Source organism: Camelus bactrianus, chromosome 27, assembly GCF_048773025.1.
Source record: "Camelus bactrianus isolate YW-2024 breed Bactrian camel chromosome 27, ASM4877302v1, whole genome shotgun sequence".
Taxonomy (NCBI): domain Eukaryota; kingdom Metazoa; phylum Chordata; class Mammalia; order Artiodactyla; family Camelidae; genus Camelus; species Camelus bactrianus.
Window position 1 is genome coordinate 9,571,878 of NC_133565.1, and position 17,445 is coordinate 9,589,322.

The 17,445-nt window shown below is 58.5% G+C and overlaps 1 protein-coding gene and 1 long non-coding RNA gene across 2 annotated transcripts in view; one reads left to right on the plus strand and one right to left on the minus strand.

The window, feature by feature from the left end:
• LOC141575293 (tensin-3-like) overlaps positions 1 to 17,445 on the minus strand; it is a 61,935-nt gene that overhangs the window by 15,160 nt on the left and 29,330 nt on the right. Inside the window, 6 exon segments of the mRNA XM_074354334.1 lie at positions 1,626 to 1,684; positions 1,686 to 1,710; positions 2,251 to 2,888; positions 4,040 to 4,211; positions 8,709 to 8,717; positions 13,836 to 13,859. Coding sequence (XP_074210435.1) covers positions 1,626 to 1,684; positions 1,686 to 1,710; positions 2,251 to 2,888; positions 4,040 to 4,211; positions 8,709 to 8,717; positions 13,836 to 13,859 — 927 coding nt within the window.
• LOC141575295 (uncharacterized) lies at positions 15,955 to 17,100 on the plus strand. Its single transcript, XR_012502803.1, has 2 exons — positions 15,955 to 16,087; positions 16,550 to 17,100. It is a non-coding gene; the product is annotated as an uncharacterized LOC141575295 (long non-coding RNA).

Below are 17,445 nucleotides of genomic sequence, written 5' to 3' on the forward strand. Positions count from 1 at the left end.
GCCCTAAGTGCCACAGTCATGTGACCAGCTGTGCCCAAAAACAGCCCCGGGGCCTTTCCCCTCCTCCACCTCCCTGAAATTTCACTTCAGCTTTTCCAGGAAAAGGCACATTCCAAAGGTTACAACAGAACCTCTGGTGGCTTTCTTCCCTCGGGAGAAGTGGCACCCCCGACAGAACAAGTAGGGGTCCACACAAAACACCCAGGAAACAGAGGAAGCTCCTCTCCTGAGGTTCGGCTGGAAAAAATCAATGCCCAGGCTGCATATCAGCTATTTTGAGGTGGGGGGATGGCCCAGAAGAAATTTTCTTAAATTTGTGGCTCAGACTGACGACCACAGTAACTCCACCACCCTCTGTGTGCCCAGCAGGGCCAGCAAGGAGGTGCCCTCTGCCCAGGACTGTTCCCCAGGCCCCCCCAGGCAGGAACTGCCAGGCAAACGCCAGCCACACCTGCCTCTTCTGAGTGCCAGTCCCAAATGGGGCAGGCCAGCCCTCCACCCTGGGATGAAGGGCTGAGCTCATGCAGACCCGTAGGAGGGTCTGCTGAGAACGTTCCAGAACAGGGCCCTCGACAAGCACTCCGCAGAGTCTGTGGGCAGGATGAGGGCCACGGTCACGGGGACTATTGCCACTGGAGCAGGGAGGGGATTGGACCAGGCATCTGGCCACAGCGCAGCCCGGCCGTGAGCTCAGTCCGGCACAAAGGCCAATTCAGGGCCTCGGCAGCCCCCCAGGCCATGGGCTCCCCATATGAAACCACAATGGGTCCATTGAGGTCCCGGAAAGAAAGGGACATTCTTAGCATTTTTATGATCTGCTTAATTGAGTAGAAGAATTTTGAATAAAAAGCTGGACAGAGCTGATCTCTCGCCTGTTTAACCTCTCAGATCCAGGCACTTTGGGGATGTAACCCCGAGAGCTAGTGACTTCCTCCCCAGGCTGAGGGCTGGCTCCAAGCAGCAGTGGAAGCCAGGCCACCCTCTTCTCAGCCCAGAGCCCCCAGGAAGCCCCTGAGGAGTTTCATCCTTCTGGGCACCTGCCAGCCCCCCAGCCGGGGCCAGAGCATCCTCTCAGAGGGAGTCCGCTGCCCAGGGGCCACCCAGGGGGCCCACGGCTCCACAGGCTGCCAGCCCCCACTTCCACTCGGGTTCTGGGGAAACAGTGCCCAACAACCCTAACTTGCTCTCAGTTCCTCCCACTGTCCTGAGACTGCACCCAGGGGGTCGGGCTGCGCGGGAGACGCTGGCCGCAGGCCTCATCGCCTGTCAGGTGCTTGGTCTTCCACATGGACAAAGGCAGGGGTGCAAGGCCTAGTTTTAGAGACGCCCCCCGGCCCTTGGCCCCCGTGGCTCGAGGCCTTGGCTGTCTTCTTGTCCCAGTCTGCAGTCATCACTGGCGACACCGCCCAGCCTGTGCTGACAGAAGCCACCAGAAACTCCACCGCACACACCACCGGCCACTCGTGGCCAGTGCCTCCCTCGTTAGGACCAAGACCTTCCAGTCCTGATGCCAAGGTCCCAGCAGTTTCCCCAAGGTGGGGAACCATTTGTCTGGGCGAGAGCTCCCTGGGTCCCCCGCCCAGTCCCGCCTCCTTCGGCGCCGAGCCCTCGTCCCGCCCATGCACCTTGCTCTCTGGAGATATCTGCCTTGTACCAGAACTTGGATGTGTCTTGGACAAAGTTCGGTCACCTGCTTCTCACCTGGATTATCTGCAAAACAGAATTTAATGACAGTCATTGCGGAGGGCGTTCTTTCCAGCAGCCTCTCACCCCACAGGGTGCTGGGAGTTCACAGTCCCACCGGGGTGCAGGCGGGGTGTCTGGGGAGCGCACTCTATCTGCCTACAGGGGAGGCCCTGGCTTGGAGCAGGGCGTGCCCGCTTCATGGCACAAACACACAGTTGGCCAGGCAGGAAACCGTGTGGCGGGCGCTGCTCCCTCCCACCAGCGTCTGACCACCTCTTCCACGTCTGAACATTTCACAATTAAGTTTCCAGTGGCTCCGTCCCATGTGTCTCTGACGTTACTTTAGCAGAACAGGGATTCCAAGTGAGAGGAAGAAACCAATGAATGTCTCTTTCTGCTGCTGGAGTCTCTGGCTTTGGGCTGGCGACACGGGAAGGACCCCCGGAGTTCTGGATTTTTCCTCCAAGGAGCTCACAGGGCAGCCCAGCTGCAACCCCAGGGCCCTCCCTCGCAGCGTGCGGGCGTGGGCAGAGGTGGGCCTCCTGCCGGCGGGGACGCACCTACCTGGGGATGGAGTGGCCACCTCCGAGGCCCTGGAAAATTCTGGGAGGACGTTTGGGAAAGGAATGCTCATGGTTCTCCCACTGTGAGGGCTGGAGAAGCTGCTGGAAGATGGGGAGGCTGAGCCGAAGGACCGGTCCCCCTCCGAGGCCCACTTCTTCTCGGGAAGGGGTGGCTGCCCTGGCAGGGTCATCCCCGGGCCCTGCAGGACCGGGCTGTGGTGACTGCTGTGTCCTGGCACCACTGTGAGAAAGCCGTGAGACAGGAAGCCGTCGTCAGCAGGCTCCACGGCGGCCCGCGGGGGGCCGAGGGCCGGGGATGCTTCGTGGGAACTGGCCAGCAAGGCCCCCGCGTCCCCCCCGGGAGGAAGGCCAGCTCCCCCGGGGGCCGAGCAGAAGCTCAGGAAGGCCTGGCCGCTCGGCGGCCCTAGTGCTTCCGGGGGGTCCATCAGGGCCAGCTGGTGGCCGTGGAAGGGCGTCTGGAGATCGGCAGGTGGGAAGTGGGGCCACCCGGAGCCATCCTGGCCGGGCCCCGGGAACTCTCTGCTGCCCAGGAGGCTGCCTGCCGGCCAGCCATTCCCCAGCAGGGCCAGCGAGGATTTGGGGCTGGTCTCCACCCACGGGTGCTCAGCGGGAGGGCTGCTGGACAGACAAAGCAATCAGAGAAGGACCAGTCCAGGGCCAGGCCCTGACACCAGCCAGGGTCCCCACCCGGCAAACCCCAGTGTCAGGGTTCAGGCCCGCCTTCCGGACCCCACTCAACCCTTCACCCCAGAGGCGCAGTGTGCAGCCTCGGGGACCCCGGGCAGCCCTGACCGGCTCCACACCTGCCCTGCCTCCGCCTCCCTCAGCCCTCACCTGGCAGACCCTTCTCTTCTTCAAGACAAATCTGCACTGCGTCCACGTGTGTGGGAACTCCCTCTGGTCCCATCACAGGGGCATCGACCACGTGTCTGCTTCAACCCCCCCGTCCCGCTCTCCCCTGATGCTGACAGAGGTGCCTGCACAGTTTCCAGCACGTGCTTGCTGGACACCCAGCTGATGAAGGGGTACCAATAAGAACAGGAGATTTCCATGTCGGAAATCGGAAATGCCGGCATTAAGCATCTCAGAAATCCCCTTGCATTTAGAAACACAGAAATATTTCACTAGCAGACACACACGTGCTCTGTGTGTGATGCCAAGTCCTGACAGGAGCCCCCCTTTCTGTAAAGAGAATGGGGGAGGGACGAAGGGGGGTTAGGGCTGAGCCCCGGGCCCCCACACACAAGGGAAACATGAAGAAGTGGGTCCCACCCGGAGCATCTGAATTTGCTCAACGGCAGTCCTTCCAGAAGCGGAAACAGGATGTTCCTCTGTCCGTGGTCCCTCCTTCCTGTTCCCTGGATCCCATGGCGGGGGTGTTCCCACACCCCAGCACAAATTCCATGTCCCCGGGGAAAGCAGGCCTCCGCACTCTGCAGCCCCGGGCAGGTGGGCTCCCTCCCGGCCTGGACTCCGCATCCCAGAGACGGAGCCCTGGCTTAGCCCCCACACCCCTCTCCAGCCTCAGCTCAGACCACAGCCTCCGGATGCCCAGCCGCTAGCTGGCACTGTCCCCGGACTCTCAGGGCAGGGCCCCCCTGTGGGCACCCCGCCTGCTGACTGCCAGGGTGCCCTCCCAGGAGTCCGTACCTTGACGGCCCCTTTGAAGACTGATGGTGGTGTCATGTGGGGGCCACCCGCCTCCCCGCCACGGCACTGGCGCTCGGCGTTGGCAGGGGCAGCTGTGCTGGCTTCCAAGGCCCACTCACCTCTCCCTCCGCTGGCCGGGGCTGCCGCCGGACACCGTGCAGAAGGACATGAAGGCCCGCTGCAAGGAGGGCGCCGTGAGCACGTCGGCCCAGAACACGGTGGGTGTGGGTCCAGCCGGGCTCTGTGACATCCCCACGGAGTGACCGAGAATCTCAGGGCAGCCTCGTGGTTCTGGGGCGAGACACAGGGTGGGCTGTGAGGACCGGGGTCCCTGCAGAAGCTCTCTGCTGCAGAAGGTGACAAGTGCCACCAAGCGCGGCTGCCTCTCTCCAAGCACAAGGAACAACCCCAGTGGTCACCCGCATCCGTGACAGCGTGGGCCCCAGTTACCCTGATGCAGGTGCCATGCTGATGAGGCTGGCTGCCTCCACTCTGGGAAGGGCACAGCCCCCGTGCAAACCAGCCACCGGGCCCCCAAAGAAAGACACACTTCGCATAAAGTGCTGGCACAGCGGCTGCGGGCCGGGGGTGCCTGACCTCCCTCTGTGCCCCAGGCTGGGCCACGTGCTCTGGGGTAACACTTCCCACCTCCAGCACAGCCCTGCCAATGATGTCCTCGCCCCAGAGAGGGGCAGAGACCACCCTGTCTGGCCCCCATCCGCCACCGGGGAGCCAGAGGCCTTGAACCAGGAAAGCCTGCCTTCTGACGCCCGCACACCCCGTCCATCCATACATCTAACCACCCAGCCATCACACGTCCCACTGACAGGTGTCTGTCTGGCTGACGGCCCCGCATCACCACTACTTCTGGGTATTTTTTTAAATGTTGCCTTTTTTAAGAAAAACACTAAGATTTGAGAACCCGACAGATCCACCACACTCAAGAAAATAATATTTTGAGAACAGGTTATTTTGTTTTCTGCCTTAGAACAAGGGGGGACTGATCAGAAAATACTACAAAGTTCCGTCTCACTCGTGTTACTCAGTTCCAGGACCAGGACGGCACCGAGACAAGTGGCTTGTCCTTGGTGGTTTGTCCCCAGCCCCGGACCCGTTGGGAGCAGGGGGAACAGAGGCCAGACAGGCCTGTGAAACCCCACAGTTCTGGGGAGGTAAAAACGGGTCCAGAATGACCCAGGCAGCCAGGAATTGAGGCGTCTGCCTGGTGACCAACACAAACACAGCAGCTGAGGAAAGAAAAGCTAAGCAGGGAGCTCGGCATTTCCTGGGGGGCGGGGGAGCTCAAGGCACTGAAGCAGGAAGAGGACTCTGCACACACTGCGAGGATTCCAGGGCAGGTCCCAAAAGGCTGCAGCCCCGGAGGACAGGCACCAGTCACAAGTCAGCCTGCCTAGGGCTAAAGAGTCTGCCCAAGAGACAGTCCTGTCCTCTGGGGAATACACCACCATCCAGAGCCTGCTGCTGTCTGTCTGTCTGCCATCCATCCATCCATCCACCCACCCATCCATCTAACCATCCATCCATCCATCCATCCATCGATCCACCCATCCATCTACCCATCCATCCAACCATCCATCCATCCATCCATCCATCCATCCATCCACCCATCCATTCATCCATCCATCCATCCATCTAACCATCCATCCACCCACCCATCCATCTAACCATCCATCCATCCATCTAACCATCCAACCATCCATCCACCCACCCACCCATCCATCCACCCATCCATCCATCCATCCATCCATCCACCCATCCATCTATCCATCCATCCATCCATCCATCTAACCATCCATTCATCCATCCATCCATCCATCTAACCATCCATCCACCTATCCATCCATCCATCCACCCATCTAACCATCTATCCATCCATCCATCCTTCCATCCATCCACCCATCAAATCATCTATCATTTTTAGGCATTTGATATTTCAAATATTTAATAGAAAACCTGATCAGGCATGCCATGTAACAAAACAAAGAAATAAAAAGACACAAAAAAAGAAGATAAAAAATGCCCACAACCAGTATAAACATGGGAGTTAAAAGACATAGCCTCTAACACACTTGAGCTGAAAATGTAAGAACAGATAGGAGAATTTCACCAGAGGACTGAAGTCCATTAAGAACAATCCAGTGGAAACCCCAGAACTTCAAAACAAAATTAACCCCAGTGAGCACGGGGTCGGTGGTTCCGTGGGCAGATCAGACGAGGAGGAATGATGAGTGACCTGGGAAGTAAGTCGGACGTGAATCTCCAGCCTGAAGCAGTGAGAGGGAAAAGATGGAAACACGGAAAAGAGCAGAAAACCCCAGGGGACGTGGTGAAAGGTGCTGACACGTGTGTAACTGGAGTCCAAGAAGAGGCGGGAGAAACGTAACGAGGCAGAAGCGACTGGAAAAGATTTTCCCAGAGAATTTCCCAAAACAGACCGAGGAAATCAAACCACAGGTTTAAAACCAACTTATGGCTTCTAAGCAGGATCAATGAAAAGGAAAGTACGCATATTCACTTAGTCATAAAACTTAGGGAAACCAAAGACAGACACTTCAAGGGGGGGAGCCCAACGCAGCATGATTTTTTTTTTTAATATTTAGTCAACTTTTCATCATGGGAAAGTCCGGGGCTGGTGTTTCATTTGTACAACCCACTCTGTGAGCCCTGGGGATGGGCACTGCCTCCCGCATCCCCTGCAAACGCTCCGTGGGCACCCCGGGCTGCGCTCGGTGCCCGCCTGCTGCCCAGACTCACCCATGAGTCCCCAGAGCAGACACAGCCGTTCGGCTCACGCAGGGGGGGGCGAGCAAGCCAGGGTGACACCCCCGGCCAATACACACACACATATATATATATTCTAAGACAAATGTGTGCTGAATTAATTAACCAACCAGATGGTCTTCAGAGCCCACCCTTCAGCCCTGCTGATCAAAGCTGGGATAGGAAACCGGAAGCATGGTGTCGCAGAGGGCCCCCGCACTCCTCCCTCACGTCTGCCTGGGTCCACCTTCCTCCTCAGGTGTGTCTGCCGAGCGGTTACCTGCCAGCACCACGCTGGGTGCTGTGGGAAACCAGGCCCCTACCCGCCAGGCGAGCGTTTTGTCCACATGGGGAGACTGGCATTAGCATCACACTGAGGGGCCCATGAGCTTCAGAAAGGCCTGCAGGGGGAACTGCTTCTGTCTGGGGAGAGCTGGAAGGCTTCCTGGAGGAAGTGGTAACTGCTAGAAGCCCAGAAGGTTGGCGGGATTCTGATGGACCAAAAGGTGTGTGGGTAGGGGTGCGATGGGCAGCTTCCCGGGCTCTGCGCTCACAGAACAGGAGCTGGCAGCTGGCGGGGGCTTCGGGTCAGTGGTTCTGTGAATCAGTGAGTGAGTCCACAGAGGCCAAGAGGTGAAAGGGGAAAGTTCAGGGCGCGATGTGCAAATATGGATCGGGGGCTGGCCCGAGGCGGGGGAGGAGAGGAGCTGATCAGCCCCCAGGGTCCCGCGACAAGAAACAGCACAGAACTGTGGCATCAGAAGAACGTTTATCCATCGAGTCTGGTGCACCTGCTTCAGGGACGTGCGAGCATTTGCTGGGCCACGCAGAGAGGTCACGGCCCGGAGGGCACGCGCAGCCCCTGCTCCTGGGATCACCTCCTCCGTTAACGGCCGTCACAGCTCTGGGCCAACCTGCTCTGGGCCTCTTCTCAGTCCCGGCATCTCCCGGCTCCTCCTCACCATGTTCTCACGTTGTGCCTTCCCTGGTGAAGCCCAGAGACAGACGATGACACCTTCAGTTTGGAAATCCGCCTCGTCCCCCTTCCTGGTTCCCAGCAGACGGGGTACTGGGGCACCGCGGGTGGAAGGAGGGAGCGGGCCTCTCCCGCTGGGCTTGGGGATGTCCAGCCCCCTCCCTGCACTTCCTTTACCCAGTCGGGCCGGGCAGGGGTCCGAATGCTGACCGAGGCTCCGTGGGAAGATGGCTGACGTGTGTGCTGTCTGCTCCCCACAGTTTACATCACACGTCAGTTCCCAGGAAGAAAGGGGACTCACGCTGCTCGCAGGTGGGGCCCCGGCTCCCGGTCCTCCACAGCCCGGTGCTGGCTGGAGGGAGTGGCCAGGCAGAAAAAATGACAGAGAGGGCAAAACATCACCCTTCACCCCCACGCAGCTCTTCTCTGAGACGCAGGACCCACCACCTTTAACAAAAGTCAGGCACATGACATTACAAAAAAACAAAAAACAAAACAAAAACATTTCCTTGTCTTCCTAGTTACATTTAAAAAAATCTTAAAAACATAAAAAGTATTCACTTGTGCATTAAATTACTCTCAATAATTACAAATTGCCGTTCAATCTTTTCTATGACAGCGAAAAAGAAAATAAATTTAGCTGAGGTCAAGACTGTACTTGCCCATCCAGGTGAAGAAACTTTAGTTTTGTTATTTAACTGCCTGGAAACTCAGCTTCCACCTCTGGCCCGTAATAAACAGACAAATTCATGGTAAACTTTTAGAAGTGAGTGAGACCACCTGCATCTGTCTGTCTGTCTGTCTCTCTGTCTCTCTATCTGTCTATCCAACTGTCTACCGATCTGTCTGTCTGTCTATATATCTGTCTATCTATCTGTCTGTCTGTCTGACTGTCTATCCATCCGTCTACCGACCAATAATCCATCCATCTTCTGACCTACAATCCATCTGTCTTCTCCATCTATCTCTCATCGACTGCTGTCCATCTGCCTCCCACATCTATGCTCCACCCCCTGTCTCCATCCCTCCACCCCTTCCTCCTGGTCACACTCTGGGGTGAGGCAGCAAACTGGGAAGCTCTTGTCTCCACCATTTGAGAGAGTTCTGCGAAATGAAGCGGTAAAACCTCTCTGGTCTCCTCCTTTCTCTCTAGTTCCAGGTGTGAACCTCGGGGCTGCTGGAAGGAGAGCCCAGACCTCCAGGTTCCGGTCGCGGACCATGGATCATGGTGCCCCTCTCTGGGACCCCAGCTGCTTCACCCTCAGAATCCCATCAGCAGAGTCGACGCATTGGTGGGTGGGTTTGGCTCCAAGCTCACCTCCCCACTGTTTCCTTCTCCTTCCATCTCCCTTTGTAAATCGGAGGTTTCTGTCCACGGGGAATCGCTCAGTCTGTGTTTCATGTCTGAGCTCTTGATTTTTGCCTTCTGGTTACCACGAGTTTCCCACAAAACATCTCGTAGGTAAAACAGTCCTCTTCCAGCTGCCAAACTCTAAATTTAAATTATTATTTTAAAAGCAAGAGCGTACAAGAAGTTTGATAACAGTGATCTTTTTTTAAAGAGAAGCTTATAATCCTCTCATTTGTCGACAAACAACAGACAATTTCACCAACCTTCTTTCAAGCAGGGGAATGAGGCACAGGCAGCCAGATATAAAGACAATTTAGCAGAGAAAACTCCCTAAAGACTGAAAAAGCGATGCCACAGCTGTTTTTTGATGAAAATCAAAGACCTCACAGAAGGAAATGATCACATCGACAGGTGACTGGATAAGGAAGGTGTGGTGTGTTTACACAATGGAATACTACTCAGCCATAAAAAAGAATGAAACATGCCATTTGCAGCAACACGGATGGACCTGGAGATCGTCATTCCAAGTGAAGGAAGCCAGAAAGAGAAAGAAAAATACCACATATGGAATCTAAAAGAAGAGAATAAAAGGACACTGTGAACTCAGCTACAAAATAGAAACAGACTGGCAGACTTAGTAACAAACTTATGGCTACCAGGGAAAAGGGGGTGGGAAGAGATAAATTTGGGAGTTTGAGATTTGCAAACGTTAGCCACTATTTATAAAAATAGATTTAAAAAAAACCAAATGCCTTCTGCACAGCACAGAGAACTATAGACAATACCTTGTAATAACCTATAATGAAAAAGCATATGAAAAAGAATACATGTGTGTCTATGCATGACTGGGGCTGTGTGCTGTGCACCAGACATTGACACACTGTAACTGACTGCACTTCAATTATTAAAGGAGTAAGAAGGAAATGATCAATGGTCCCCAATGGATAAACACACACTTCCTTGGCTTTGAGTGAAAATTCTCCTCTGTGAATCCTTATGTCAGTCACATCACACGGACGTGCCCTGTGGGTGAAGGCCAGCGGGGGGCCCTCCTGAGGATGAACCCGCTCCCTCCTGTCACAGCGTCCATGCCCTCATCACCCCCGACAGAGCCAGACAAGGTGCCAGCAGCGCAGACGTCAGGCGCCCTGCGCTGCCCACAGCCGGGGACTCTTCTGTGAAGTCCCCATATCCAAACTGGTGTTACCCCTCCAAAAAACACGCCACCACCACCTTCCTTTCACTCAGTAACACACAAGAACCCGAGAATGCAGTCAAAACCACCCACTGCAATTGGGACCTTGTTACTTCTCGTCTTCTGACGACGTCCCGTTTCTGTTCAGAGGTTTCGATCCAAACACACTGGGAAGAAAACACACTGGGCCCCATTCCACGGGTGCCACGCAGGGAATCCTAATGTGGGAACAGCTTTCTCTTCACAGTGAGCCTTGCCCAAGCAGTGTCTGCTCTGCAAGGTGCCCGGAGAGAAGCCAGCTTCTCCACTGAGGATGGAGGGCACTTGGCAACCGGCAAGGAACGAGAACGCTGCAAACCAGGCTCAGGAAAACACACCCCTGCTCTCCTGCGGGCTGTAAGGAGGAATGGCCTTGGGGCTGCAGGCCCCCCAAAGCCTGCACACGGGGCTGTGGAACGGGGCTGGGGAAGGGGCCCTCGCATCTCTTAGCCTGAGGCAGGACCACCCTCTGGGGCCCTCGTACGCTTTCCTCTTTAGAAAAAGCTGAGCCGAAACAGACACAACACGCTTCTTGTGCGCAGTCACGGGTGCGAAGATGGCTCACGTGTGGGGCAGCCCTCTGCCCACCGCTCTCCGGGACTCTTGCAAAACAGGAGCGCTGTCCCCATGAAACCCTAGCCCCAGGGCCTCGCGCGTGCTAAGCGCGCTCTACCACTGAGCTACAACCCCCCCCACCAACTGATCTTTAAAAAATGAGTATCAGGCCTGGGAACCGGGTTCTGGCCAAAACAGAGCAGCCCGCTCCTCCCGGGTCCCACCATGTCCAGCCACAGCCCTGGGCACCACACGGCCACGGGCACGGGGATGCTGACAGACAGAAGGAAGGATGCAGGCTGGAGAGGTGCCCTGACTGCCTCCCGGGATCCCGGACCGTCAGACAGAAACAGCTCCAGGGAAAGCCTGCGGCTAACCAAAGACCCAAAACAGAAACAAAAACAGTATCATAACAGGAGCAAACCTCGGCAATACCTGCCCTGTTCTGACCCAACACCCAGGGGACCCACAGCCTAGCCCACCATACCACACTGAGCGGAAACCGGACCCTTCATGTCACCAGCACCCCCAACCCCGTCACAGGAGCAGTGGCCCTGGCTGCCCAGTGGGGCGGGGTCCGCAGGGTGCAGGGAGAGCTGGCGCCCCCCACCGAGCCTCCAGACCGAGTTCAGGGCTGCAAGTCCGAGGGCCGGCCCTGCACCCACCACCCCACTGCCCCAGGGTCACGGCCGGCGGGAAGGTAGCCTGAACATCCAAACACCCACGTGGCTCAGGACCACCGCCAGGCAGGTGCGCTGCCTGAAAACAAGGGGGCAACCAGAGCTCAGGCGTGCACACCAGAGAAGTCCAGGGTACAACCTAAACCCACAGGCGGCAGGACCTCGGGAGCGGAGGGAAGGGATGGTGGGGTACAGACACCCACAGACACCCAGGAGGGACCCCGAGACCCGCACCTTCCAGGACCAGAGCGTGCGCTCACCTTCACAGGGCTGCCCGGGACCCCCGGCATTTTAGGAGCGTGTCTCTGTGCGCCTGGGCACCCAGGAGAGCTGGCTGCCCGTGCATCCCAGAGCCATCACACCCTCATCCCAGTCCTCCCATTCCTCCGCCCCCTCCCACCGCATCTGTGAGGCCCACCTGGCCTTCATGTAGCCAATCCGGCCCCTGCCCTGCCTGAGGCAACCTGCACATCAGATACCAGAGGTGCCTGGTATTCAGCAGCAGAGCTGGAAGGTGAACTGGTTCCCGGCCCCCTCAGGCCGGGACAAGGCAGTGACCAGCCTGAAGCAGGACACGGGAGAGTGGGGTCCAGGGGAGGGGCTTTTGGACACCCAGCTCCTCCATGAACTGCACTCGGTTACCTTTGAGTCCCAAGATCAGACCTGCGGTGCCAACGCTTAGGTGGGCTGTCTGCAAAGCAGGTGGGGCCCCGGGGCCAGGGCCAACCCCTGACTGGCCTTAACACCCTGTGGCCACACCCCCCTCACACCCACGTGGGGATTCCAACTCAGCTGAGCTCTTCACACCTTTGGATGTCATTTGACCGTTTTCTTCAAATACAGGGAGGGGAAGCTGAAGTGGGCAAGTGGGCGGCAGCAGAATGACTGTCGATTAACGGTCCTCAGTGTGCGCACTGCTTGCCTAGAATGCACACTGACCATCACACCCAAACTCCACCCGGTTTCATTTTCCTCCTGCTCTCAGAGCCGCGCCCCCCCGTCCCCAGGCGCCGATCGGAGTGTCCGCGGCTCTGAAATCATGAATGTCTCAGACATTTTTAAATCTGGGCAACGTCACATATACCAACTTCCTTTATAGCGAGGACAGTAACAGAAATTGGAGAGACAGCAGCTTTTGAGGAGCGCCTACTGATGTACAGAAAAGGGTCGCCCCCTCCTATGGACGAGGAGAGCAGTGCTGAAATGGGAGCTCAAGAAACTTGCTCGGGGAATTGCAGCTCTTGGGGATGGATGGAAATGCTGGCTGTCATGACCGTGGTGGTGGTTTCCTGGGTGCGGACGCCTCCACCAAATCCATCAGCCTGAGCATCTGAAACATATGTGGTTTGCAGACAGGAACCACACCACCAGAAAGGTGTTAAGAATTAAAAAGGAAAAAACAAAGTTGTTCAAATAACTTACTATACGTAAGGTGAACAGCACAGGGAACTATATTCAGTACCCTGTCATGGCCTGTAATGAAAAAGAGTATGAGAATATATATATAAATGGATCTCTGTGCTGTACACCGGACACTAACACTAGTTTGTAAATCAGCTACACTTCATTTAGAGAGAATGCAGCTTGCTCAAAGGCGGTCAGCTCATCTCTATGCCTGAAAGCTGTGTTTTCCAACAAGACACCCTTGCCCCTCCATCAGGGAAATCTCAAAGTCAGCAGCCTCAACGCAATAAAACAGCCCTGTCCTAAAGGAACTGCCTCTTTGCTCCAAAAACAGCGGAACGCCTGCCTCAGAGGGGCCCGCCAGCCAGCTTCCCGTGCGTGGACGGGGCCTGGGGCCTCCGGGGTAGCCTGCAGCCCTGGGACCGAGGCTCCCGGGCTCCCGCCAGCCACCATCAGCAGCAGAGAGAGACCGCTCTCTCCCTGGATGTACAGGGGCCAAAATGCTCTTAAATTCACCTCTGGAGCTGGAAAAAGATTTCTGTCCCACCCGGACAGTTTCTAATATGTCAACACCCACATGGAGCACATGGAAAATTACTGCCATGCATACAGATGGCATTAAAGTGACTGGAGATGTCTGGAGAGACATTATCTTCCCTTCAGCCACGGATAAGTTAAGTCTCCCACACCTGGAAGGCACTGCTCGCAGGACGTTCAGGCTGGAGAGGCAAGCGGGCAGCGGGAGCACCAGCCCAGGCTTGCTGCGCTGAGCGCGACTGCCCCCTCCCCCGGAATCGCCCCCCATCCTTCCAGCTGAGACATGCACACAGGCCGCGTCACTCTGGCCAGGCCCGTGCCTACCCGCCCGCCGCGGCAGCCTGGGCCACAAGCCGCCAGGCTCACCTGGAGATTGCAGAGGTGAGCCTCCAGGAGCCCTGGTGACAACTGGGCGGGTTACCTCGCTGACTGTGTGTTCTGCTTTAAAGTCTTGGGCTCTGAAACCCTCCAACAGGCAAGGCAAGGCTCATTCAGAAGCCCCCACTTTGACCCCCATGCTGGCTTTTGGCGCCGAGTGAAGCACTGGTCTCCCAGGAAGGTGCAGGAGCACCTGGGCCCTGCGTCCTCCCGGGGCAGCCGGCGACCCCTCCGGGCCGGGGAGGAACCGGGCAGGCGGAGGAGTGATCCGAGCCGGGAAGCAGCCGGCTCCAGACCGCACATCTGTAAGCAGGCTTCCCTCTGCCCCGGGAGCCCTGGCCGCTGAGACAAAGCAGAGCTTTCTTCTGGAAGGAGGCGCCTCCTGACTGCAGGGCCAGGCGTCCTGTCCCACAGCCGTGGGACCCGGGGACACTGGGAAGAGCGGGCCCCTCCGCAGCTTGTCCCCCATCGGGCCCTGCGCCCGCATCCCAGCCCCTCCCACTCCCCTCCGCCCCTCCCCCACCTCCGGGAGGTCAGTTCTCAGCCTCGCACAGACATGGCCAGAGGCTGCGGGGAGGGGACCGGCTTGTACCTGGGCGTCGCGGGCGCTGGGCGGTCCTAGGATAGGCCGGGAGACCAGGCAGAGGGAGGTGACCACAGGAGGGCTGTCCCCAGAGGCGGCCCCCACCCGCCGGAGCCGGGCGACTCTGGTTCCGGTGTCCCGGGGGAGTCGGGGCGGGTCGCGGGGCGGCCACCTCCAAGGAGGCCCATTCAGAGGGCGGCGGGAGAGCTCCTCCGAGGAAAGAATCTGGCTGTCTGGGCGGCCTGCCCAGCAGGTGCCTCCCTCCGGTGGCACGGCCGGCCCCACCCGCTCCCTGCCTGGTTTGCTTCCTCTCCGTTTCTTCCCCCTTTTCCTTTTCCCTCCCTTTCATCTCTCCAGGCTCCCAGCTGAACCCTGCACCACTGGGCTCCAGCCCACGGCCAGTGCCACCCGAGCCGCCAGCGCCACCCGAGCGGCTAGCGCGAGTGTCCGTGGGGCTGGGACCCCAGGGAGACAGCCACCCCGAACGAGCCCCCCAAGGCCCCCTTCCAGGACCTGCGCCTTGACAGAGGCAGACGTGCTTCCCTGGGATCCCAGGCTCACAGCGAAGCCTCCTGCCCTGTCCCCTTCCCTGGGACCAGGACACCACCTCTCATTGCCCGGGCACCAGCCCCAGGCCTTCACTCCATCCCCTGCCCGGGGTAGCTGGGGGTGAGCGCTTTCCTCAAACCCCACAGGGCTTCCTCCTGCAGCAGTGGCTCCCATACCCTCCTGCTGGCTGACTCTCTTTTCCAACCAATCAGCCGGCTTCACCTGGCCGGTGGCTTAGCTCAAACACACTAGATCCCTTTCTTCTCTCTGCTCTGCTCAAGTTCTTCCCTCTACATGGAAGACCTCCACCGTCCTGACCCTAAGCAATCCGGCGAGCTCCTATATACTCGTCAAAGCCCATTTCAAATGACCCTACACTTGGGACACTGTCCCCTCTCAGTCAGGTAAGTCCATGCTCCATCCCTCATGGCCTCAGATCTGACCGTAAGAAGTCCGTTCAGCAGAGCAGAAGGGACTTGTCCTGGGTGTGGCCTCTGACATCGAAGCCCTGGGTGGTAGGCAGTGTACCACGAGGTCTACATCCACCTAGTGCAGCACAGAGTGGGTGCTCACCCCTCACCTCTCCTGCCTCACGGGCCAGGCACAGTCCCACTCGTCCGCCAAGTCCTAGTGCGGACGCCACACTCCCTGAAGTCCTCCCTGGAAGAGGGACCCATGACCCTCCTGGGAGGCCGGGGGGCCAGCACTCGCCCCGCCTCCAGGGCTGCACGGAGGCACTGGGCATGGTGCATGTGGCGGGCTTCCAGGACACCTTCTAGCCACGCCGTGCAGAGTCACCCCTGCCCAGCCCTGCCGTGACCCTCTGACCCACTCACCAAGCCAGTGGAAGCTCACAGGCACTCACCTCTCACAGGATGGACGCCTGGCCCACCTCCCCAAGTTCGAGGCCAGGAAGACCCCAAGGACCCTACACCCCGAGGGCCGCGCAGGGCACTTCCTCTGGGTTGTTTATGGCCTGCAGGGTCTGCAGGAAATGCCCGGCCACAGCCCAGGGCAGGCCCAGCCGGCAGATGGACGGGCTTTTCCTGTGGCCCACGGCTCCCCGAACAGAGAGGAAGGCGGCCGTCTGGCAGGGCAGCCAGGCCCAGGAAGGGCTGAGATGGACAGCACTCCGCAGGGTGGGTCCTTCCCCTGGTGTGGGCGGGGCAGCCCAAGGGGTGGGCAGAGGGGACAGCCAGGCCTGCTTTCTGAGATGCCACCTCTGTGCAGTGTCCAGCCTCTCTGTGACCAGGGCAGCTCTGGTGCGGACGCTTGCAGACTGGCCTGCCCTTCCTCCTTGTCCCCTCTGCTTGGCGGGGTGGGAGCAGCGGGGACTCGGCTGATGGCGCGGGCGTGCTCCAGGCAGAAGCAACTCCCATGAAAGGTCACATTCAGAAAACTCATCCCTAAAACCGTGCTGCCCCCAGGAAGCATTCAGGACCTGGGTCAGAGGGAGGTGGGCGCCCACTCACTCCTTGTGCAGTCACCACCCAGTGCAGACACAGCGTCCCATCGGCAACGCCGACCCTCCCGCCCACATCCGCAGCCACCGTGCGCATGGCTCCCCGAAGGAACAGCGTCTCCCTCCCACTCACTCACAGGTGCTCACGCCTTAAAAACAACACAGACTTTCACCTAGAACCTCTTGGACGCTGGATGCCGAGAACGTAAGGGTGAGTGAGGAGCAGACGGAGGACAGTTTGGAAGTTAAAGGGGGGAGAGACGGAAACCCCATGCAGGCCTCTGCCTCCTGCAGGCTCGTACCCGCCAGCCCGCCCTCCCAGTGCCCCTGAGAACAGGAGGGCCGTCGGGGACAGCCTGCCACCCCTCCACCCCGACAGGCAGGGCTGGGCACCACTCCTGACCCACTGCACACCGCAGCCACACCGGTGGTGACGTGAGACCGTGACACGTGGCAGGGGTGGGGGGACAGCAACTACGGGGCGGGGGGCCAATCTCTGGGAACCCCATCCCTTCCCCAAGGAGCTGGAATAACCCTCCTGCCTGTTAGCATATGAAGTTATGGGGGCACCTCGGTGCTCATCTCAGTTTCCTGGACGACCCCGTGCTCCGGGGCCACCTCTGGCCTCTCCAGACAGCCTGCATTCTGTCTGTGGGGTGCGTCCCCCTGAATAAATCTACCTTCACTCCACTGCTCTTGAATTCTTTCCTGCATGGAGCCAGGGACCCTCACATGATGGGGCGCATCCCTGGGGCTCCGCCCAGCCCTGGGACCTGGCTGTGCCCCACCCCATGCCCCCACAACCCCAGCCCCAAGTAAACCTTTCCCCGCACCGCTGACTGGCGTCTGGCTCTGTTTCTCCCTGACCTCATCGGCTGGCTGGCTGGGGGACAACCCGACACGTCTGGGTTACGCCAAGCCAGCACCCGGTTCAGTCCGATGTGGGAAGACACACTAGTCAGAAGTCAGAGCCCAGCTGAGACCATAACATCAGAACCAGGCAAACTGGGAACAGCCACGGAGCCCCAAGTCAGG